Genomic DNA, 25377 nt, shown 5'->3' with positions numbered 1-25377 from the left:
GGTGCCCAACGCCCGCGCCGCCTTTCCTCCTCAGCGGGCCTCGTCTTCCTTCCTCGTTCCCTTCCCCTTCCCTGAAGCCCGGGCCCCGTCGCGTCGCCGCTGGCGCGTCCCCCGCTTTTCCTCGGCGGCCTCGCCGGCCTAGCTCTTTCCCCCGCCTCCCGTTCTCCGGCCTCCCCTCCACCACCATTCCTGACGCCGACCCCGAGGCCTGCTCCTTCCTGCCTTTCTCCGGCCCGGCTTTAATTTGTCTTCTCTTTTCCATTTCTCCCTCGGATACCTTGCTGCTCGGCGACGTTTCCTTCGCCCGCAGAGACCAAAAGGTCAAGGAAACAAAGGTGAGCCCGGCCCCGCCGGTTGCCCGGAGAGGGGGACGCGGGGTAGTGGGGGCGGGGTCCCCGGGAAGCGCCCCGGAGCCGGGATCCTTGGGAAGCCCCGGGGTTCGCAGGTGCCTCGCTCACACGGAAGGATTTGACCCTTTCGGCGTGTTCTTTCCGCGGGCGAACAGCTCTCCAGCGAACAAGGAGTCATTCACTGAGGGTGGGGGTGGGGGTGGATGCGGTTGTGCAATGTCTCAGGTCCCTGGTTTCCTGTAGGTCTTAGAAGGCCTTTGTGTTTCGTCCTCGTGGATCACACTCTGGAAGTGCCCGCATGTGACCCAAGTGGAGCGGGTGGGGGGAAGCGGGAGGGCACGAGCAGCGAGAGGAGCCAATAAAAGGACCTTTTTAGATCCACTTGCTTGGGGTGGAGGGAGACATTTTTATTGACGGAATGCTGCTCAGCATGCACTCCCATCCTTAGCGTTTTGAAATGCAAACGTAATTTCTCTGTTTTAGTAAGGTTTTTCTCTGGTTAGGATGTATTTGGTGACTTTGGGAGGGAGGCTTGTATGACTGGGACGATTTTAATTTGAATTTTTTCCTCTAGTACAAAATGGATCTGTACATCAAAAGGATGGATTAAATGATGATGATTTTGAACCTTACTTGAGTCCCCAGGCAAGGCCCGTGAGTAATTAACCATTTACATGCCTGATCAAAGGGTGTATAAATTCTTTCTTTTCCCTATGAGTCTCACTTTCGGGGTGACTGTCTTCCTCCTAGTCAATGTGTTATAAAAAGTTGTTACAAATGTTATAGATCCCTAGGATTCCCATCTCTCTTGTCAGCAAACATATTGTATTCTGAGGCTAGTTCTGATGCACTTTATAGCCTACTAACAGTAACACCTGTTTGAGTAATTCTTGCTCCTTACCAAGAATATACAATGTAAAACTTAATCCTTTCTAGTGTTAAGTATTCTGAGTTTTCACCCCAAACCCTTTTTCTTTTCTGGAAATTGGATTCATATGTGATGGGAAAAACTAGTAAAAAAAAAATCAATCACCTGAAATTTATTCAACGCTGCAGAACTGGGTATTCTTCTCCTCTGCTCACTAGTTAGTGGGATCTTAGAACTATTTTGCGTTAGGTTCTCATTTTTCGAGTTGAGCTGTATCTATAGGTATAGAGAACAACTTTGGATTCTCATATAGGGAGCTTTAGGATTTATGAAATTGAGTTTAAAAAAGGTAAAATGCTGTGTAGCACAAATTAAGATAAAAAATTGAGGTTTTTGTAATTTAACCTATCTTCTAATGTGAAGATTAGTTGCATACTTCTTTAGTGTGGCAGCTCTTTTGTATAAATATCTTTTGTCCCAAAGACATAGTTACAAACTTGTAGCAAATATAGCTTCCAGATTAATAAACCAAAAGGCGATTACTCATCCAAAATACCCTAAAAGAAGAAAAAGCTTATAGAATATTTATATAAATTCTGAACGGATGCTGTGTGATAGATGTAATAGCCTAGAACCGTGGTCGGTAAACTGGCTCTCGAGCCACATGCGGCTCTTTGGCCCCTTGAGTGTGGCTCTTCCTAAGCCTTAGGAGTACCCGATTAAGTTAATAACAATGTACCTATCTATGTAGTTTAAGTTTAAAAAATTTGCCTCTCAAAAGAAATTTCAATCGTTGTACTGTTGATATTTGGCTCTGTTGACTAATGAGTTTGCCGACCACTGGTCTAGAATAACTTGGCATATTAGCGTATGTCCATATTTGGACCTAATTCTTACATAAAACTTTTAGATTCCTTAGGTAAAAGTTTCTGCATTGAATATATAGAACTCAAACAACTGACTGGAAAAAAGTTTTTGCAGAAGATAACCAGTTAATCAGGAAAAGTAGGGAAGGAAGTAGAGGAATGAACTATTAATAGATTCTTGCTATTGAAGTAGTTTGCTTACGTAATTATAACAGTGGGAGCATTTGGAAATAGAATTCTAGGTAGTTCTTATGAAACATTGTGTAATTCAGATTTTTGAGTTCAGTGGCATGTGGGAACCTGCTACTTCAGTTGTAGGCATTTAGCTATATAATAGCATAACCAGTGATAGTTTGTTTTTTTCTTTCTCAAGTAAGCTAAAGCTTAAATGTCTTTATGTAAAAAAAAAAAAAAAAAAATTGGGGAAAAGGGGAGAATCAAAATGTCAACAATAAAAAATAAACTTAAAAAAACAACTTAAAAAATATGTTGTGAGGAAATAGAAATCTTGGTTGAGTAGATCTGAGAGTCTGTCGATTGTAGTTTATTTTCAAAAGTAATTCATCTACTTTTTTAAACAATTTTTCATCACCTTATGTTGGAATAATCCTTCAGGCTTAATCCAGTGACTATAGACTGAATTTTTAATACAATATGGATTTGCTAAAGTATTAACACTATCTTTGAGAAATACTTAATTTTAAGAGAAGTCTATGTGCAGAAAGACAGCTTGATTTTCATTTTATTTTTTAGGGAAAATTTAAATTGGCAGAGAAAAGCACATTTTATCTAACCACATTACTGGAAATGTTTAATCTTTAAGAGATGTGTTTTAGTGGCTAGAGAGTAGTACTCTTAACTGTGGTAATATAAACTTAAGGCTTAAGATAGTGGTAGTCATCCACATCTCTTAAAAATAAAACTCCATATTTTTGATTAGTTAATGGATTCTTATATACCAGAGTTATTTGAGTTGAGCATTATATCTATAGAGACCAATTTTATGTATCTCTAACTTAAAAACTCTCACTTAAGGGACTATTCTGTGAGCTATAGAATTTATTAAAAAAAGGGAAAATATGTTCAGCACAAACTAAAATGAAATCAAGAGTGATTGAGGTTTTTGCATTGTAATCTTATGTGAAGACTAGTTGCATATAAGTTTATATTTCTGGTTATTATTTAAGATAATTCCTCTTTTTAAAGATAATGGACAGTGTGGTATCTTCAGAATTATACTCCTGTTTTTATATGTTTTTTAAAATTGACTTTTAGAGCGAGAGGATGGGAGAGAGAGAGATAGAAACATTGGTGGGAGAGAAATGTTATTGATCATCTGCCTCCTGCACACCACCTTCTGGGGATGGAGCCCACAGCTGGGCATGCCCCTGATCGGGAATTGAACCATGACCTCCTGGTTCATAGTTTGATGCTCAACCACTGAGCCACACAGACTGAACTATGCTCCTCTGTTTTTTGTTTTTGTTTTTAAAAAATATATTTTATTGATTTTTTACAGAGAGGAAGGGAAAGGGATAGAGAGTTAGAAACATCGATGGGAGAGGGACATCGATCAGCTGCCTCCTGCACACCCCCTACTGGGGATGTGCCCACAACCAAGGTACATGCCTTTGACTGGAATCGAACCTGGGACCCTTGAGTCGGCAGGCTGACGCTCTATCCACTGAGCCAAACCAGTTAGGGCCGCTCCTCTGTTTTTAATGGAAAAGTTGGGTGTGCATTTTAGATTATAGTAGTTCATTTTATAGGAGAAGCAGAACAGGTAGCAACATTTTTTTCTAGTTTTTTCTCTGGAAACTACTGTACATTTCCTTTCCAGGTTATAATTAAATAGTGACATCTGTTGATGTTCCCAGATGGTTTGCCAGGAGGCTACCACAGTAAATTAGATGTAGTGAACCTTGTTTTTTTTAAAAAAACACACAAATTTATTTGATACATACCAAAATGTCTTTAAATTGTGTATTCTTTTTATACTTTGATAGTTGAAAATAGCCTGGCTGGTGTACCTCAGTGGTTGAGCATTGACCTATGAACCAGTTCACAGTTTGATTCCTGGTTAGGGCATTTGCCCAGGTTGTGGATTACAGGCTTGAATCCCCAGTAGGGAGTGTGGAAGAGGCAGCTGATTGATAATTCTCTCCCATCATTGATGTTTCTATCTCTCCCTCTCCCTTCCTCTTTGAAATCAACAGAAGTATATTTTAAAAAAAGGAAATAATTTCATGCACCAATATTTTAACAATACAGTGCAGGATTTATGAATGTAAAAATCGTACCATAAAAATGTTTACTAATAAGATTTAAGAAGTTTTCTTGACACACAGACACTATTGCTCTTTAAATATAGTTGCAGAACCTTTCTTTTTGGTTTATGCTGAGGGATGGCTACACAGATTTTTGGGAGAGAACTTTAAATTTCCAATTTTTTTTGTCTTATTTTGCCTATTATAGTATGGTTTTAATAGTTTAATAGTTGTTGAGATGCCACCATCTGAAATGGTCACTCTCCTTTTTTATGGTAATGGATGAAATAGTTGAATTTTATGAATAATTGGGAAAGGAAATGTCCTGATTGTTTATTTTTGTGTTTAGTTTAGTTGTGTGTTTTTCTTCTCTTCCACAGAATAATGCATATACTGCCATGTCAGATTCCTACCTACCCAGTTACTACAGTCCCTCCATTGGCTTCTCCTATTCTTTGGGTGAAGCTGCTTGGTCTACTGGGGGTGACACAGCCATGCCCTATCTAACTTCTTATGGACAGCTGAGCAACGGAGAGCCTCACTTCCTACCAGATGCAATGTTTGGACAACCAGGAGCCCTTGGTAGCACTCCGTTTCTTGGTCAGCATGGTTTTAATTTCTTTCCCAGTGGTATTGACTTCTCAGCTTGGGGAAATAACAGTTCTCAGGGACAGTCTACTCAGAGCTCTGGATATAGTAGCAATTATGCTTATGCACCTAGCTCCTTAGGTGGAGCCATGATTGATGGACAGTCCGCTTTTGCCAGTGAGACCCTCAATAAAGCTCCTGGCATGAATACTATAGACCAAGGGATGGCAGCACTGAAGTTGAGTAGCACAGAAGTTGCAAGCAATGTTCCAAAAGTTGTAGGCTCTGCTGTTGGTAGTGGGTCCATTACTAGTAACATTGTGGCTTCTAATAGTTTGCCTCCAGCTACCATTGCTCCTCCAAAGCCAGCATCTTGGGCTGATATTGCTAGCAAGCCTGCTAAACAGCAACCTAAGTTGAAGACGAAGAATGGCATTGCAGGGTCAAGTCTTCCACCACCCCCAATAAAGCATAACATGGATATTGGAACTTGGGATAACAAGGGTCCTGTGGCAAAAGCCCCCTCACAGGCTTTGGTTCAGAATATAGGTCAGCAGCCAACCCAGGGGTCTCCCCAGCCTGTCGGTCAACAGGCTAACAATAGCCCACCAGTGGCTCAAGCATCAGTAGGGCAACAGACACAGCCATTGCCCCCACCTCCACCACAGTCTGCCCAGCTCTCAGTCCAACAACAGGCAGCTCAGCCAACCCGCTGGGTAGCACCTCGGAACCGTGGCAGTGGGTTTGGTCATAATGGAGTGGATGGTAATGGAGTAGGACAGTCTCAGGCTGGATCTGGATCTACTCCTTCAGAACCTCACCCAGTGTTGGAGAAGCTACGGTCCATTAATAATTATAACCCTAAGGATTTTGACTGGAATCTGAAACATGGCCGGGTTTTCATCATTAAGAGCTATTCTGAGGACGATATCCACCGTTCCATTAAGTATAATATCTGGTGCAGCACAGAGCATGGTAACAAGAGACTGGATGCTGCTTATCGCTCCATGAACGGGAAAGGCCCCGTTTACTTACTTTTCAGTGTCAACGGCAGTGGACACTTCTGTGGCGTTGCAGAAATGAAATCTGCTGTGGACTATAACACATGTGCAGGTGTGTGGTCCCAGGACAAATGGAAGGGTCGTTTTGATGTCAGGTGGATTTTTGTGAAGGACGTTCCCAATAGCCAGCTGCGACACATTCGCCTAGAGAACAACGAGAATAAACCAGTGACCAACTCCAGGGACACTCAGGAAGTGCCTCTGGAAAAGGCTAAGCAGGTGTTGAAAATCATAGCCAGCTACAAGCACACCACTTCCATTTTTGATGACTTCTCACACTATGAGAAACGCCAAGAGGAAGAAGAAAGTGTTAAAAAGGTAATCTGCTTATAATTCTTAAGACTTTTAGGGAAGGGGAGAAGGAACTAGAAAGAACAGGAGAGGTATTATACTGAATAATAAAAGCTTTAATAAAAGCTCTGGAAATAACAAGTATCACATAACAGTTCAGTCCTTTATGGGAGTATAATTGGGTCTTAACTACTTGAACCTTAGTGTGAAGGAATGTGGGAATATTAATGGAGGACAGAACTGTGCTTAAAGGAAAACAATGTATAGAAAATGAATTTACATGATGTAGAAAGAGGTGAAGAATGAGCCTGAAAGAAATGCAAAGGGAATGATTGAAGTGATAAAACTATGAAAATTAAAGTTGGAAAAGATTGAGGCTGTAATAAGGTAGAGAAAAAAGTTACAAGTTCTGTTGTAATAAACTTTTGGCTTTAATGGGTACTGTGGTTTTCCTCAAGAGTTGGTGTCTCACCAAGCTTTGCCATCATTTTTCAGCCTGCCTTCTGATAACTGGCAATGTTAAGTGGATGTTTTTAAAAAATAACGTGTTTTTATTTAAGAGAGGAAGGGAGAGGGAGAGAGAGAGAAACATCAATGATGAGAGAGAATCATTGATTGGCTGCCACCTGCACGCCCCACACTGGGATGAAGCCCGCAACCTGGGCATGTGCCTTGACCTGGAATTGAACTGTGACCTCTCGGTTCATAGGTCGGTTCATAGGTCGATGCTCAACCACTGAACCATGCTGGCCAGGCCGTTAAGTGGATGTTTTTAAGAACTTACTTTCTTGCTGCTGTCCTTGGTGTCCTTACTTTTTTCAAAACCTCTTTTCCATTGGAAAAGTTAAACATGTATTACCTAAAACTTGGATAATCACAAAAGGCTGACCTCTTGCTCCTAACATTTTATTGTATTCCTAAAGAGTCGCTTTCTCTTGTTTCCTTTGTAACAAATGAGAATCTTGGTTAGAGTGATGGAGAATAGATACAAACTAAAGAGTTGGTAATGCTGCTTGGTCCTTGTATACTGAGTGAATGTAAACGTCAGGACCATAAAAGAATGTTAAAATACTGGTTGGGGTATGTCATAGATTATATAGGACTTAGACATATATAATATGTAGGAAGTAGGCAGAAAGATTATGGGCAAGGAGGAAATTTAAAAAAAAAGATCTGTAAATGGATGATTGAGAGAATCCTGAGTAGTTAGCCTTAAATGTAAAATACACCCCCGCCCCCATGGGGGTGGGAGGAGGTAGAAGAGGGTATAAGAATAAATGGTGATGGAAGGAGACTTGACCTGAGGTGGTGAATACACAATACAATATACAGATGATGTATTACAGAATTGTACACCTGAAACCTATATAATTTTATTAACCAATGTCACCCCAATAAATTTAATTAAAAATAAAAACAAAACCTAACAAGCTTATGTAAATATATTTTTCTTAAATTGGTTATGAATTCATAGGTATCTTATATATTTGATGTAGAAACCGAGGCATTTGTTATGCCTCTATAAAAACTTCCTCCTTTGAACAGTGGGAGGAGGGCTCTTTGGTACATTTTTCACCTCCTTAACACAGGATTAGAGGTGCATAGTTGTTCCACTAAAGTATAATGGTTGCCATTTTATATTCTAATGTGTACAGACAAATAAATGGAGATACACTTGTCAGTGATGCCAAAAGTATTGGGGATATAGAGCCAGATTACCGAAAAGTTGGCTGTCAGAAACTTTATGCTTTAAACTCTCCTTTTCCCCAAAGTTTAACAGTTTAACTTAAAATCTTCAATAATCATGTAGAAAAAGATAGTTTAGTGGTTATGTTTGCCAGACATCTGAAAGGCTCTAAAGATGTCTACACAGATCCCTGTTTCTAGAGATACAAGGAAGGTACCATGTAGTGGCATGACAGATTTTGAACATGTGAAGGGGTGTCCAGGTGTTTGGTTTAACCATTTGAAACATGTATAATATTTATCTCATCAGTTTTCTTTCATCTGCAAAGTTCTGTCCTACATCTTGTGGTTAAAAGTAGGAAAGCAGAGACAGGAATAATTTTAGAAATGTAGATACTAAGATAAACTGATATTATGTGTTAGAACCATGGAGAAACTGGTTTAAAAATGAAGTAGCAAGAGGACTGGTAATTTACGTAAACTTGTAGTCAAGTATGTATTTGTATTAAATTCACTTGAGTGGTTTAATGCATAATTGAACTTCATAAGTAGGTGTAAGATTCATACTTTGAAATTGACCAGTCTTATGATGTTTTAATAGTGAATATAATAATATTTAGGGTCTTTATGAAGTTAACTAATGGATCTTTCTTAAAAACCATTCCATAAAGGCCTTAGAGTATTTTAATTGTTCTCAGGTTGGGGAACAAACCACCAGAAAAAAAAAAAAAAAGCTTTGATTATATGTGTCAGATTACTGGGCTTTCAGGAAGGTCCGTTACCATTTCAGTCAGTATTACCTTACTCCTCTCTTGCCCACTGTTATTCTTAACATCCTTACATAAGTGACTGGAAACTATTGTTTTAGTCTCTACTAGGCTTCCAAAACAAAACAAGTTTGATGAGAATGGGACCGATAGCTTATTGGGGCAGTAGATAGCCTTTTTAGGTTCGGTGTTTGTGTGTGCGCCTTTGTATTATTTACAAGATTGCAAAAAATCTTCATGCCTAATGGGCATGGTAATTCAGTATGTAGGCAAATACTTAACCTTCATCCTGAAAATGATGTCACAGCTGTTCCAAAGTTTTGAGATTGGGCATGTATCTTGGCAGAGCACACTGAAGCAAAATTATAGCCATTTTTGCCTATCAGTATTACTGACTTGTTCTGTCACATGATATAATTCAGTATCATAGAAGCTTCAAGCATTAGAGCTCTCTGGCTTGAAAATTCTGACATGTGGTCTGCTTTGTTGTATACTATAGATACAGTTTGTAACCTGTGTTTGCTTAGAACCTTCCCCTAATTGTTACATATTCTGTGACATCACTTTTGATGGACTTCATAGTATTCTATCTTATAATTTATTAGTTCTTAATTGTTGAGCATGTCAGCTCTTTAATAATTTGTTCCATCTAAAATAAAATGTTCACTGCAATGAACATTAATATAAATATTGATTCACATCTATCCTTGAGTGTTACTACTGGGTCAAAGGATATATGCTTTTTGAAGATCTTGGCTGTGCTAATATATTGCCATATGGGCCTTTTTCATTCTGAAAAAAATTTTAAGAGAATTAATGTCAGCTGTTAGAAGAAGACTACAGTGTGTTAATAACTCCCTTTGTCTCAACTTTGAAATTGTCTGGCATTATTTGGAATAGTCCTGCATTAGTGATAATTTTTTTTATAAACCTCATAATGGTTGTTTTAGTTTTTGTCTTATATTTGTAGTCTTTAAGTAAAAATAAGAATAGTAGAGGGGACTAGGAACTGCATAATTTTCTTAAAGCCTACCCCAATGTTATACTCAATCAGGCATGGGTAAATAATTTTTTTTTTTTAATAACTGGAAAGCTAATGGGAGACTGGGGAGAAAGACAGATCTAAAGAAGATGTGGTTATGGTAATAACAGCTCAAGATGTGTATTTTAAAAAAAATTCTTTGCTACTAGGTGAGATTAAGAGGATTTCTTAAAATTCTCTAAAATTTCCCAAGTGGAAGACCTAAAGATATGGTGATTTGGAGTGTGTTTGGATATACTTAAAATTTATTATGCTGTTTAAGAATTGAGATGAAGCTTTTTATTTTATTTTTTGAACAACTTTACTGTGTACTAGACCAGGAGTTTCTCTAGTAACTACAAGAGAGCCTTACATTAGTGGCACAGGTAACAGTATAAAACAGAAAGTGTTTTCTCAAGGTATGTACAGGATGCCAATTTGGAAGCTTGAAGATTGCCAAACCCAGCCTGGGGTGTGGGTGGATTGGTCATAGAAAAATCCTGGAAGAAGTGATCTCTTAGCTGAACCTTGAAGATGTGTAGAAGATAGGTGTTTGGGAAGAATGGTTCATAAACAGCCTAAATCTGTGACACTGCGTAGCTATAACTTGAACAAGAAAGGTCTAATTGGTATTTGTGGAACGTGTTTCCCAAAAGGGAAGTTTGAAGGGAATTGAATGAAGTATATATGTACTTAATTTGATACAGAAGAAATCTAAGACAGGTCAAGTATAAAGTTGGCTTGAAAAATTATTGAGAGTTTAAAAGAATTAGGAGTAAAGTCTAATTTGAATCAGGATGAAGCAGCTCATTGATGTGATCTTTCCATGGAAAGTGATGGGAAGCTTGTTTGGAAGTTAAGGTGTACCAGTATGTGGTAATAATAGTTATCATTACTGAATACATATATCTTACTTCTTCCCACAATATGTTTCATATATGTTATCTTATTTCTCATCATAATAGTCCCTTAGTATTTGGCGGAATGTTTAGCTTAGAAGAGATCATTTTGAAGGGGAACATAATAGCTGTTATAAAATGCTTTTAAAGCTCAACTGATGGGTTTATTCTCTATGCCAAAAATAGCACTAGAACCAGTGGATAGAAGTTAAAGGGAGAACTTTCTAAAAATGAAGGATTTCAAGAAGAAACTGAAAGATCTTTTATTATATACTAGAGGCCCAGTGCACGAGAATTCGTGCACTTGGCGGGGGGGTCCCTCCGCACGGCCTGCACCTCTCACATCCAGGACTCCTTGGGGGATGTCCACCTGCCAGCTTAGGTCCGGTCCCTGGGGGGGCGATCAGGCCTAAACTGGCAGTCAGACATCCCTCTGGCAGCCCAGGAGCCCTTGGGGGATGTCCGTCCGGCTGATGGCAGCGGGCCTAAGCCATCAGTCGGACATCCTTAGTGCTGCTAGTGCTGCCGAGGAGGTGGGAGAGGCTTGGCTTGTAGCTGAGCAGAGCACCCCCTGTGGGAGCACACTGACCACCAGGGGATAGCTCCTGCATGGAGCGTTTGCCCCCCTGGTGGTTAGTGCATGTCATAGCAACCTGTCGTTCTGCTGTTAGGGTCAATTTGCATATTACCCTTTTATTATACAGGATAGGATGTTATAGGGAAGATTAATACATGGGATAATGTAGATCAGAGAAACCAGGGACAAAGAGGGTTAGCTGGCCCCAGATAACATTTGAGGTCATGGAAGAGGTATTGAAGCTACTAAATAGGTCTCTTTTGAAAGTTATTGTTTCTATTCTATAATTTCTGACCCAAATACTTATTACATATAAAAGATAAGGACTTGAGGCTAGAGAGAGAGGAAGGAGAGAGAGCAACATTGATTTGTTGTTCCACTTATTTATACATACATTGGTTGATTCTCATATGTGCCCTGACCGGGGATTAAACTCCAAAGTTGAAGTATTGGATGACACTCTAACCCAGCAGTTCTCAACCTATGGGTCGGGACCCCTTTGGGGGTCGAATGACCCTTTCACAGGGGTCACGTAAGAGCATTGGAAAACACACATATAATTGCATATTGTTTTTGTGATTAATCACTGCTTTAATTATGTTCAGTTTGTAACAATGAAATTGGGGGTCACCACAACATGAAGAACTGTATTAAAGGGTTGTGGCATTAGGAAGGTTGAGAACCACTGCTCTAACCAACAGAGCTACCTGGCCAGGGCTTCCCCTGCCAATTCTCACCTGAGGATATTTCCTCCGTTGAGAGAGAGAGAGAGAGAGAGAGAAAGAAACATTGATGTGAGAGAGACACATCAACTGGTTGCCCCCTCCCCCAAACATCCCCACCAAGGTTGGGGAGCGAACCCACAACCCAGGCACATGCCTGTGACTGGGCATCGAACCCACAAATCCTGGCTGTGTGGACCAACACTCAAACCATTGAGCAACACTGGTCAGGGCAGGGTTTTTATTTTTCTTACAGCCATTTTTTCCCTCTCCTAACCCTTTAATTTGGGCATTTGCCCCCTGTTGAGAAACATTTGAAGTAATCACATTGGTTCCATTTTTAATCTTAGAAAATTTTTAAAAATAGCCAAGTTTTAGGGATACACAAGTCAGAGGAAGAAAACAGTACTTTAGACAATTATATTGTTTTCTTAAGTCCATAGGAAATAAATAACCATGGGTATTTCTTCCCATTTAGCATTTCTCTTCTCTGCTGCTGTTTTAAATTATCTCTTCAAAACTAGTTAGTGGACATCCTTTTTAAATTGGGATGACAAACTGAACTTTTGTAAAATTCTAAGGCTGTCTATATCTACTTCTGTCTTGCAGAATTCACTTGTTTCTCTACCAAAAGGGTTGAGGAAATTCTATTTGTATTACTCATCACTTTTCTTGCTTTTCGGCAGATAAAATGCCTTCCTGCAGCCTCCTTAAAGGAGGTCTAGAAGATAGGTGATACTGAATTTGTATCTCTTTGAACCATGCCCTTTATTTGTATCCATCTTTCTTTTTTTAAAAAAATATTTTTTTATTGATTTCAGAGAGGAAGGGAGAGAGAGAAAGAAGTAGAAACATCAATGATGAAAGAAAATCACTGATAGGCTGCCTCCTGCACACCCCCTACTGAGGATTGTGCCCTTGACTGGAATTGAACCTGGGACCCTTCAGTCCGCAGGCTGACACTATCCACTGAACCAAACCAGCTAGGGCTGTATCTGTCTTTCAATAAATGTTTTTGTTAATTGCTGACTTAGAACAGATAAACAAGGTGCCATCTTTGTCTTAGGGCCAGACAGCATTATTAGGAGGACAAAGGAATGAATAAAATATGGGGTGAGAACTGTAATAGAGGAATGAAGAAATATTGTGGTTTTCTGGAGAACAGTGATTAATTTGGGAAAATTAAGAAAGGCTTCATGGAGTAAATAACATTTGAACCATGCCAAATAGAATGAGTAATCACTCGGAGGATAGCACAGTGCTTGGCACATATAAGTGCTTGGAACATAGTACACATAAAAGTTTAGCTATCACATCTAATATATCATTCTCATATTTCAGATGGGGAAGCAGACTCAGAGTTATACAGGGTCTCATAGCTAATATGTGGTGGTGTTGGTATTTCAGTGGAAGTCCAATGATGTGTTGGAGCTGGCTAATTGTGGGCCAACTGTTTAGCTTTTAAGAATTTTAGCAAGCTGGTTGTTAAACACGGTTATTATGAAAGAAATTACATAAACTTAAAAGTAAGTACATTGTGCTAAATAAAAGGTGTTATATTAAATTACAATATAAATTATTATTTGTAATATAAATTACCATTAGACTACAAAAAGGAAAATGTAATTATTACCATTAAACTATAATAAATATTCAAACTCATTACTTTTGGGTTAATTTACATCTATTGCATCAATATATAAAACTGCTATTGCGTGGCTCAATGGTTGACCATCAACCTATGAGCCAGGAGTTCACGGGTTTGATTCCCTGTCAGGGCACATGCCTGAGTTGCCAGCTTAATCCCCAGTGTGGGGCGTGCAGGAGGCAGCCGATCAATGATTGTCTCATCATTGATGTTTCTGTCTCTCCCTCTCCCTTCCTCTATAAAAATCAATAAAAACATTTAAAAAACACACAGCCGCACCCCCCGCTATTGTACATTTTTCCTCAACTCCACATTTAATGATACCTCATTGATATTTGAAATCAGCCATGTTGTTTACACCATGGAAATTGGTAAATGCTATATACAAACCAGTACTTGATTTTTATTGATTGTTTAGACTTAATGTGATGGAGAAAATATTACTGTAGGTTGAACTTCAGTGTGTCATGTCTGTAGCATGCTGCTGCCATTCCCTGTGGACCAAATTCTTCTAGTTACAACAACTAGCTCAATAAATAATGCCCTAATGGTTTTCATCCCTTCCTGAATGAACAATTCCTCATTGAACTAATTTTAGTCCAGTTAGCCATCGGGAGAAGATACCAAGTTATGAGATGATATCATAAATGAAACAGTATAGGACAGTATATTAAAGTGGTAATTTTACATTATGAGACCTAAGTGCAGAGGAAAAGAATTGCAAGACCAATTAGGGTGGAATCATGCATTTTTATGGAAGACTGGGTTTGAGTTATGTCTGGAAGGATGGATAGGAAAAGATAGTGGAAAGATGAAGGAAGAAAATAGCTAACCCTCAAGTTTGAACTATTGGATATGAGGGGGAAAGGGAGGAGGCAGGTAGTTAACCTTCTAACTCATTTGCACTTACTGCTATTGCAATATGTGGTGGTTCTTCTGAGGTAATTAGTATTCTTGTACATATGTCAGTTAAACATTTGGCCATATCTCTTTTGTAACCATGAAGCAATTTAGGAACAGTAGACTTAAAACGTAAGCTTTTGGCTTCATGTGAACTTTTTTGGTAATCTGTGTGGATAGCATATAGAACTTTAAAAAATATTTTTACATGTAAAAAAACTTGTGCTCTGCAAATTTTATATTTCCAAATTTTTGTCTTTGCATTTGTTTTTCATAGTAAAATACAGTCGACCCTCAAACATCTCCCATCTAGAACAATTCTGTTCCTGATCAAGTTCACACAAAAACTGTCTCGGTTGTGGAACCAAATTTCCTCTTTCGCCCTGACAACCCCTTCATGCTGATATCTTAGCATGACAAAAAGCATCTCTCAGGCAACAAAGGAGAGAATGCTTTTTGTTGGTGAAATCATGATTAGCATAATTTTAAGACATAAAGAGGTCATCAAGAGTCCTAATGTTGCTAAGGGTGTGAAAGAAACAATGAACAATTGAAAAGGTAGAAAAACTGTTGATTTGGATTAAAGAAAAGTAATTACCCAGTGACAGCCATTTCGGAGGCAGTGATATATGAACAAGCAAAGATGCTGCATTCTGACCTGAAAGACACCCCTGGAATGAGTGCTGAAAGTGATTTTGATAAATTTAAGAAAAGTGTTGTTTTTTAATAGATTACTAGAGGCCCTGCACCCTCTCGCAATCTGGGACCCCTCAGGAGATGTCCAACTGATGGTTTAGGGATGGAGCCTAAACCAGTAGTTGGACATCCCTCTAGCAATCTGGGACCACTGGCTCCTAACTGCTCACCTGCCTGCCTGCCTGATCGCCTATAACCACTCTGCATGCCTGCCTGATCGCCCCTATCTGTTCACCTGCCTGCCTGATCCCCCCTTACCACTCAGCCTACCTGCCTGATTACCCTAATCATTCTGCCTGCTTGCCTGATTGCCCCTAACCACCTCTGCCTCGGCCCCTGCGGCTTTGTCTGGAAGGATGTCTGGAAGGTTGTTCCGCTGTCCGGTCTAATTAGCATATTATGCTTTTATTATCATAGATACTAGGTGTGCGATCGAGCCTGCAACCCGGGCATGTGCCCTTGACTGGAACTGAACCCTGGGACCCTTCAGTCTACTGGCTGACGCTCTATCCACAGAGCCAAACCAGCTAGGGCTCAATTTACATTATTTGTAATGGGGTAAAATGATTCCGTTTTTGAACAGATCACTTCTTGAACAGCTTTCCGGAACAAATTAAGTTCGAAGTTCCAGTGTATAACCAACGTACAAAAAGTGTAGAAAATGAAGAAAAAAAAATCAGTTATAATTTTTCTCATTTTGGCATTTTTCTTTCTTTACCTACACAAGTGGTTTATACAGTTATAATCATATTAGTGTTTTATCCTGCTTTTCCCTCTTATTCAGGTATTTACCCATATTTAGCCATTATTTTGGACATCTCTGTGTTAGGCAATTTTCATATCTTTAATCCCTTATAATCCTGTCAAATAGTTAAGATTATCTTCATTTTACAGATAGGGAATTGAGGAATAAGGAATATGGGATGAGGAGTAGGTTAGGGTTATTGAAAGAAGAATATAATATAAAGGAAAGTTATTAAAAAAGAAATAACTTTCTCAAGATACATAGGTTATAGAAGAGCTGGAATTTGTTTTGATCCAGAAGTCTTTTTTGTTCTTACCTTGCTGCATCTTTACATTTATTATTTAAGATAGTTAACAATGTTATGTTACTGACTAGTGCCAGTAGCCAGGCACCTCTTTGTGGATGTTTCAGAAGAGCATAATTAATTGAGCACTTGGGTTTAAGCATCCCTCATCATGAACATCAAAATGGAGTGAATTGGATCTACTCTACCTAACCTAGTGAAAGTTGCTGTTAAGGCAGCAGAAATAAGGAGAAACAAATGGTTCTGGATAGTGTTATAAAAATGAGTGGGGCTGGCCAGCATGTCTTAGTTGAGCATTGACCTATGAACTAAGAAGTCATGGTTTGATACCCAATTAGAGCACATGCCCAGGTTGCGGGTTCGATCTCCAGTGTGGGAGTTGTAGGAGGCAGCTGATCAATGATTCTTTCTCATCGGTGTTTCTATTTCCTTTTCCCTCTCTGAAATCAATAAAATATATATATGTATATGTTAAAAATTGAGTGGGAAGGATTTAGTCTATCCCACTCTCATTTTGTACACAAATTGCAAGATTACCTTACTTTAATGGCAGTGCTAGAAGTAAAACCCAGACAAGTTCTTGGGTAATTCAGTCATTTATGACACGTTACTTTACTTGTAGTCCATAAGCCTGCAATGTGATAGGGAGGGGAGCAGGGTGGAGCGCTTCAAAAAAATGTTAACGATTTAAAATAAACTTTGAGTCATCTGGAAAATATTTATAAAAATACTGATAACTAGTCTCTGCCCCCGAACTTACTAAGCTAGACATTTTATTTAGTAAGTTCCCTAGGTATTTCTTACATGATTAGAAATGACTGAGGAGGAGTTACACAGTTTGTACAAGTTACCATCTGGGAACACTTACGTTGCAGGTTCTTGTCTTCCCTCAGCTATTGAATGAGTCTCTTTGGAGCTGAGGCCTTGGAATCTGAATTCTATCAGGTCTATAGGTGATTCTCTTGTATTTAAAGTTTTTTTAAAAAAATATATTTTATTGATTTTTCACAGAGAAGAAGGGAGAGGGATAGAGAGTTAGAAACATCTATGAGAGAGATCGACAAGCTGCCTCCTGCACGCCCCCCAGTGGGGATGCGCCCGCAACCAAGGTACATGCCCCTGACCGGAATCGACCCCGGGACCCTTGAGTCCACAGGCCGATGCTCTATCCACCGAGCCAAACCGGTTCGGCTTGTATTTAAAGTTTGAACTCCAGGATTATGTGTATCAGTCAAGTTTTGTGTAACATCCACCACTCAATCCTCATGTTTATTTTCTTGCAAGTTTGATTTCTAAAGTTTTCTTAGTACTATTGTCCTGCCCTGGCTAATTTCAAGACTTCATCTTGAGAACATTTAGAATTCACATGTGTCTGATAAGCCTGGCTGTACCTTTCAATACTTTAAAGCTAAAAGAATCTTTTGAGTAGCTTTTCATCAACTGTCAGTATTACAAGCCTCTGGTGAATTGCCTATACTTTTTGTCCATTAAAAGGTGACAGTGTCACCCTAGCTGGTTTGGCTCAGTGGATAGATCATTGGCTTGAGGACTGAAGGGTCCCAGGTTCAATTCCAGTCAAGGGCACATGCCCAGGTTGTGGGCTCAATCCCCAGTGTAGGGGATGTGAAGGAGGCAGCCGATAAATCAATAATTCTCACCATTGATGTTTCTCTCTCACTCCCTCTCCCTTCCTCTCTGAAATTTAAAAAAAAGGCTGTGTCTTTGGTTTAATATCCTACACATGTAGCTTCATGTTATAATCTCTTTAGAGGCATTATGGCTACTTCTAAGAGGCTTTAATGTTTGTGTTACATATATTTTTATTGACTTTAGAGATGAAAGGAGAGAGAGAAACATCAATGATGAGAATCATTGGTCGGCTGCCTCTTGCACGCCCCCTACTGGGGATCGAGCCCGAAACCCCGGCACATGCCCTAACCGGGAATCAAATCAGCAACCTCTGGGTCAGGGGTGGGCAAACTTTTTGACTCAAGGGCCACAATGGGTTCTTAAACTGGACCGGAGGGCTGGAACAAAAGCATGGATGGAGTGTTCGTGTGAACTAATATAAATTCAAAGTAAACATCATTACATAAAAGGGTACAGTCTTTTTTTTTTTTTTTTTTTTAGTTTTATTCATTTCAAACGGGCTGGATCCGGTCCGCTGGCCGTAGTTTGCCCACGGCTGCTCTGGGTTCATAGGTTGATGCTCAACCACTGTACCACACTGAGGGTTTAATGTTTTAAGTTTTACATTTAGTGTTCCTTCTATTGTGTCTTCCTTTTTGCGGGGACATTAATTTTTTAAAGTTAGATAATTTTAAGCTATATGATTTAGGGGCCACTAGCCATCCTGAAGTTGTCTAAACTAAGATTTAAAAAACACACACATATTTTTATTGATTTCATAGAGGAAGGGAGAGGGAGAGAGAGATAGAAACATCAATGATGAGACAGAATTATCCATCGGCTGCCTCCTGCATGCCCCCCACTAGTGATCAAGCCCCCAACCCAGGCATGTGCCCTTGACCAGAATCAAACCCAGGACTCTTCAGTCCTCAGGCCGACGACACTCTATCCACTGAGCCAAACCCGGCTAGGGCCAAACTAAGATTTTTAAAAGTAGTCAGTTTTTGGGGGGTGTGGGAAGGGATTCTATTAAGTATATTACATTGATGGGCCTTTTAAAAAAAGTTTAGGTAGACCCTGGCTCAGTACCTCTGTTGGTTAGAGTGTCGTCTGGATGTGCCAAGGCTACGGATTTGATTCCTGGCCAGGGCACATACAAGAGGCAACCAATGAATGCATGGAACAGCAAATTGACGTCTCTCCCTTCCTCCCCCCCTTCTCTAAAATCAAATTTTTTTGGGAAAAAAAAAAGTTTAGGTATTACACATATTATATGTATAGTAGTGGAAAGACTAGGGGCTCTAGAAGAAGACCATATCTGCCACTGTCACTGATTTGAGCAAGTAAGCTTCTCAACCTTAGTATCTTTTTATTTTAAACATTTAAAAAATATTTTAATTGATTTCAGAGAGGGAGAGAGGGATGGAAACACCAATGATGACAGAGAATCATCAATTGGCTACTTCCTGTGCGCACCCTCTGTCTGGGCTATAGCATTTTAATTGGTGCTAAAGTTTACTTTTCAAGGTCGTATGATATAAATGCTTAAGTATCTTTTATAATTTCCGAGAAGATGGATGTTATCTTTATTATTTCTAAATATATGAGCTTATTTTTATGTGTGTATACATCAAAACTGTACAGTAGTCCCCACTTGTCTGTGATTTTACTTTCCATGGTTTCAGTTAGCTGCAATCAGCTACAGTCCAAAAATGTTAAATGGAAAATTCCAGAAATAAAAATTCATAAGTTTCAAATTTCATGCCACTCTTCTGAGTGGTGTGATGAAATCTCATGCTGCCCCACTCCATCCTGGAGGACATATGAATCATCCCTTTGTCTAGCCTATCCATGCTGTGTATGCTAATACCCCAATACACACACGTTAGCCACTTAGTACTGTTGCAGCACGGATGGACCTAGAGGTTATTGTGCTAAGTGAAATAAGTCAGAGAAAGGCAAATACCATATGATTTCCCTTATATGTGGATTCTAAAGAATAAAATACAAAATTGAAACACTCAGACACGGAGAACAGACTGATGATTGTCAGAGGGGAGGGGGATGGGGAGACTGGGTGTGAAGGGGTTAAGTACAAATTGGTAGTTACAAAATAGTCACAGGGGATATAAAGTACAGTGTATAATTATATGTGGTGCCAAGTGGGTATTGGAAATATCGGGGGAACAATTAGTAAAGTATATAATTATATAACTAATATGCCATACATCTGAAACTAATCTCTATATATAAAAGGCTAATATGCAAAGTGTTCCCTTGGGAGTTTGCTCGCTCTCTATGACATGTGCTGACCACCAGGGGGCGGCGTGGAACGTGGCAGGCGACCAGCGGCTGCAGCTGGTTACTGAGGGAGTGAGGGAATGAGGATGCAGGGAGGCAGGGAACCTGATTGGCCCTGATTGTTGGACAGGCCTAGGGACCCTACCCATGCACAAATTTCATGCACTGGGCCTCTAGTATAAAATAATATTGGAAGTTAACTGTAATTTAAAAATTAAAAAAAAAAAGATCAGCTGTTGTGGTATCACAGCACCTGTGTTCAAGTCACCCTTACTTAATAGTGGCTCAAGCTCGGCGGGCGTGGCTCAGTGGTTGAGCATTGACCTAGGAGCCAGGAGGTCACAGTTTAATTCCCTGTCAGGGTGCACATGCTCAGGTTTCTGACTCGGTCCTCAGTGTGGGGCCTGTAGGAGGCAGCCAATCAGTGATTCTGTCTCATCGTTGATGTTTGTATCTCTCTCTCCCTCTCCCTTCCTCTCTGAAATGAATAAAAATACATTAAGAAAAAAATAGTGGCCAAAAGTGCAAGAACAGTGATGGTGGCAATTTGGATATGTCAAAGAGAAGTGGTAAAGTGCTTCCTTTGAGTGAAAGCTACCTATGTATAGGAAAGTACATAGTATATATAGGATTTGAAGAGCAATTTATTCAGTCTGCTTAATTGTACCAATGTGATGCTTACTTTGTATTGGGCAGGAGATTAAGGCAGCTAATGCCATTTGTATGTAATTTGCATAATTTAAAATAAACCTAACATACAGGTTTACATTAGGGCACAGGTTATACTTAGCTTCTTGGTATCATTGTATAGTTAAGATTCGGGTGTAGTTAGTTTTATGTTATGTTTGAGGCAAAATTGAGCACAGGTAATTGTGGACTTGGTAGCACATGAAAAGGGACAAATTTTTAAAAAAATGAGTTGACATAGTATGTGCAATTACCCAATGCTATTTTGAATTTCTTCTGATTATATTCTAAATGGCTGTTAATTAAGCATGCTGGTGAGCTTATATAGAAACATGTCTCTTTATGGATTTGGCAAAGTCTAGGTTTTCTTTTTTATCAGTATAATTTGGGGCATATAAGTTTATTTGTATTCCTGGGGTTATATTACATTGAAATAAGAGGTAATAGGCAAAATATTTTTCTAGTTTTATTGAGATACAGTTGACATACATAGTAATGTATTAATTTAAGGTATATAACATAATGATTTGATATGTACACAGAGAAATGTTTACCACAGTGTTTAGTTAATATCCATCACTTAACAAAGTTACAATTTTTGTGTATGTGATGAGAACTAGAATTTTATTTAGAAGTTGATTGTAAGTTATTATCCATTGCTAAACTCATAAATAGTTTGTGAGTGAGGTTAATTGAAGACCTGTTCTTTGCTTTCTGGGAGCTTTTGATTGAGTTGGGGCTAATTTTACATTTAATTTTCAATTGTGGATACAGATTTGGAAGGACATTGAAAGCTGCAAGGGCTAAGGAAATCTCAAAGAAGGAAAGAGATTTTGAACTGTATCTTGAAGGACAGAAGGCTAGACATTCTTGGCTTGAAGAGTAATAAGCATAGGAATGAGATTTAATCAAGAAGAGTCCAGATTTCCTGAAGTCAAAGGTAGATCTTGATCATTAATAGAAGAGAAGTTAGATAAATGGTGTCCATCCAAATTTAAAAAACAATATCCCAGATTTTTGGTGAGTTTATCCCTGAAATCCAGAGATGTGAAGTGGGACATCACAAAAAGATAACTGCTCTTTCTGAATACATAATTTTACCATATTTATATTCATGGAGCAGTTTAGTTTTAGGGTAGTCAATTCATCACAAAGCCTCAGTTACTTTTGTTGACTTTAACATAAATATTTGTAACAACATGGTGTAGAGAAAGGGCCACATAGCCCTAGGTTTGAATCTTGGTTCTTAAGTAACTTCGGTTAAGCATCTTTTTGAGGTTTCCTTTTCGTATATCTAAAGTAGGAATAATACAGTCTTTGTGGGGTGGTTATGAAGATCATTATTATGTACAGTTCCTGGAACATGGAAGTCCATAAATACTAGTTGCTATTCTTTTTAGTAGGGATCATATTTAACTTAAGAACTGTAGTTACCATAGTGTAAATGGGAGCAAGTGACTATTCAAGTTAGATTGATGAATAAAGTGTAAGTTCAGGCCTGTGCTCCTAACCAGTTAAGGCTTTTGCTTTTAAAAGACACATGGATTGAGTCATATTTTAAAAATTTTCAATAAATGAGTGGTGTGTGACATGGAAAACTGTTTAGAATAGATTTATGAGATGCTTATGATTCTTAATAAGAAATGAGCATTTAGATTTATTTCAGGAAAAACTTTGGTATTACAATCAGTTGTCAAAATCCATCTCTAAGTGGATTTTAAACTCTAGGGCAGCGGTTCTCAACCTGTGGGTCGCGACCCCTTTGGCGGTCGAACGACCCTTTCACAGGGGTCGCCTAAGACCATCCTGCATATCAGATATTTACATTATGATTCATAATAGTAGCAACATTATAATTATGAAGTAGCAATGAAGATAATTTTATGGTTGGTTCACAACGTGAGGAACTGTATTTAAAGGGCCAGAAGGCTGAGAACCACTGCTCTAGGGCAAGCATGTCAAACTGGAGGCCCATAGGCCGCATACAGCCCACAATGAATATATTTTTGCGGCCCAGCCAATTTAAGAAACGTTTTAATAAAAATTTCTTAATTTTTACAATATCCTGTTATACATAATTATTAATAATGAACTACAGCATTTGCTAATGACTGATTAATGTAATCGTGTTGCATTCATTTCCCTTACGACACGGAAGCGTAGGCGCACCATTTCTCTCCACTAATACCAGCAGCGAATATTTTAGCAGCTGATAGCTACATCATTAGTCTTGTACTGACTGGTTTGGTGTGCGCAACAGGAAATATTTCGATTTCAGAGAAGAAAATTAGGTTTATTTGCATTACGCTTATTAATTTGTGCAGTTATTCAGTGTCTGGTAAGTCAATGTTCAAAAAAATATTAATTTTATTAAATGTTCTATTATTTTATGTTAATTATTCATTTCAGCCCTTTGTGTTCAGCATGTCTCTATTGAAATAAACTCATGTTTCTTTGAAAATTGAAGCTTTTGTTTTTTTTGCGGCCCACATAAACTTAAACCTTGTTTGGCCCGTGTTAGCCTTTGAGTTTGACATGCTTGCTCTAGGGGCAGAGAATAATTTTCTTGCCTGCTATGGTCTAAAAACTTTCTATATGTTAGCTCGTTATCTCCCACAGCTCTGTGAGAGATACATATCCTCACTTTACAAAAAAGAAAATTGAGGCTTATAAATGTGTCTAAAACTCTGGAACTAAAATGGGATGACTAATACGGCTAGTTGTTTTTTTTTAGGATAATATATATATTTTTAGTATAATATATTCTTATTGATATGAGAAAGAAAAGGAGTGGGAGAGAGAGAGAGAAACATCAATGATGAGAGAGAATCACTGATCAGTTCGCTCCTGCATGCCCCACACTGGGGATTGAGCCCTCAGCCTGGGCATGTGCCCTGACTGGGAATCGAACCTTGATCTCCTGGTTCATAGGTCCATGCTCAACCACTGAGACATGCTGGCCAGTATACTGTATTTTAATCAATCATGTAAGAAATGTTATTTATTTATTTTTAACCTTTTTTTTGGTTGTCATTCTTAATCCTTACCCGAGGGTATTTTTCCATTGACATTTTAGAGAGAGTGGGCGGGGTGGGGGGAGAGAGAGAGATTGGTTGTCTCCTGTATACACTGGGACTGGGTCAGGGATCAAGCCTGCAACTGAGGTAATGCCCTTGACCGGAATCGAACCCAGGACTCTTCAGTTTGTGCGCCGATGCTCTATTCACTAAGCCAAACTGGCTAGGGCATCATGTAAGAAATTTTAGAGTGAAATAAAAATTTGTATTAATTGGAATGCTTGAATGTTACTACTTTGGTTTAAAATATAAGAAGTAAAAGTCGGTTTTTCTTGCTCTGGCCGGTGTGGTTCAGTGGTCCAGCATACTGATTGCCATTCACGTACCTGGGTTGGAGGAGGCAACCAATCAATGTGTCTCTCTCTCCCTCCACCCCCTCTCCCTCCCTTTCCACTCTCTAAATCAGTGGAAAAAAATATCCTTGGGTCAGAATGAACAAATGACCGTTTTTATTGGTGGGGAATATTTAACACAAATAACTCAATTTGTATTGAGTTATTCTGTGAAGTTTAATTCTTAAGCATATCAGATGAGTTTTAACTAACCATTTCAAATTTTTTTTCACCTCTAGGAACGTCAAGGCCGTGGAAAATAAAAGGCAGTTCTGCACAGACCACAGCAACGGTTTCATCTGCATATCCCTAAGAGGAAAAAAATGACCTTCAAGAAAATTAGGACTTTTTTCTTAATTTCATTGACTTCAGAGACGATTACAGAATTGCAGTTTAAGTATTGGAATTTCACAAAAGACATAGGACTTAACTGGAAAGTGGAAAAAAAAGAAAAAGAAAAAACCTAAAAAAATCTCTCTAGGTAGCGTAGGTGAGAAATGTCCCTTATATTTTGGTTTTGGTTGTGATTTCAGAGCATACTGCTTTTTTTTCTTTGTCTTTTTACTATGTTTTCGGATTTTAAAGTCCGTAAGTGCATACAGTTTTCTCTAATTTTTAAACCCTTTCCTCCCCCCCCGCCCCATTTTGACATTTGCACTTGGAGAACACCTGAGTTTTGAAGGTATGGGCCTGCCTCCACCCCAGAAAGGGGGAATTTGGTTTTTCCCTTCCGAACTGGAAGAACATTTTTATGAAGAATTTTTGTGTTGGAGAATTTAACAGTGTTACCCAAGGTTGTGTCTTTAAGGGTGGTTCATTTTCTCTGACCCTTTGTTACTCAAAGTAAAGTACTAGGATTCCTAAGAAATGTTCTGTTCTTGTACATTTTACTGATTGAGTCAGGATTAATTTTATTTCACAGCTAAGAACAGTGGTAAAAACTTGTTTACAGAAATGCATTTTGGAAGAGAAAAACATTGTAAAACCTGTAGTGAATGTTTCTTCAGTTTCTTGTTCATCCAATGAGGAAAGGGCATTGCCTTTCTTTTTACCATTAATCACTTCTCAATAAACGTGAGATCCTGTTGAGCATCA

General features: G+C 38.9%; 1 protein-coding gene and 1 long non-coding RNA gene across 2 annotated transcripts in view; one reads left to right on the top strand and one right to left on the bottom strand.

Moving 5' to 3' along the window:
* Nucleotides 1–40, bottom strand: part of LOC107185089 — a 1362-nt gene extending 1322 nt beyond the window's left edge. Inside the window, exon 1 of the long non-coding RNA XR_001516009.1 lies at nucleotides 11–40. This is a non-coding gene — a long non-coding RNA (uncharacterized LOC107185089). The remainder of the gene's footprint in view (nucleotides 1–10) is intronic.
* Nucleotides 41–198: 158 nt separating this feature from the next.
* YTHDF2 (YTH N(6)-methyladenosine RNA binding protein 2) lies at nucleotides 199–25377 on the top strand. Its single transcript, XM_006776500.2, has 4 exons — nucleotides 199–335; nucleotides 925–1004; nucleotides 4732–6318; nucleotides 24522–25377. The coding sequence occupies exons 3-4, from the start codon at nucleotides 4750–4752 to the stop codon at nucleotides 24543–24545; spliced, it is 1593 nt and encodes a 530-aa protein (XP_006776563.1). The 5' UTR covers nucleotides 199–335; nucleotides 925–1004; nucleotides 4732–4749; the 3' UTR covers nucleotides 24546–25377.

Source organism: Myotis davidii, unplaced genomic scaffold (genome assembly GCF_000327345.1).
Source record: "Myotis davidii unplaced genomic scaffold, ASM32734v1 scaffold228, whole genome shotgun sequence".
Lineage (NCBI taxonomy): Eukaryota > Metazoa > Chordata > Mammalia > Chiroptera > Vespertilionidae > Myotis > Myotis davidii.
The sequence above is the reverse complement of the archived record's forward strand: the minus strand, read 5'-3'. Positions and strand labels throughout refer to the sequence as shown.

Bases quoted from the DNA above. Each gene is read 5' to 3' on its own strand.
- YTHDF2 (XM_006776500.2), top strand. From the start codon at position 4,750: ATGTCAGATTCCTACCTACCCAGTTACTACAGTCCCTCCATTGGCTTC. The intron at 6,319-24,521 runs GTAATCTGCTTA...TTTCACCTCTAG, and splicing joins AAGAAGAAAGTGTTAAAAAG to GAACGTCAAGGCCGTGGAAA.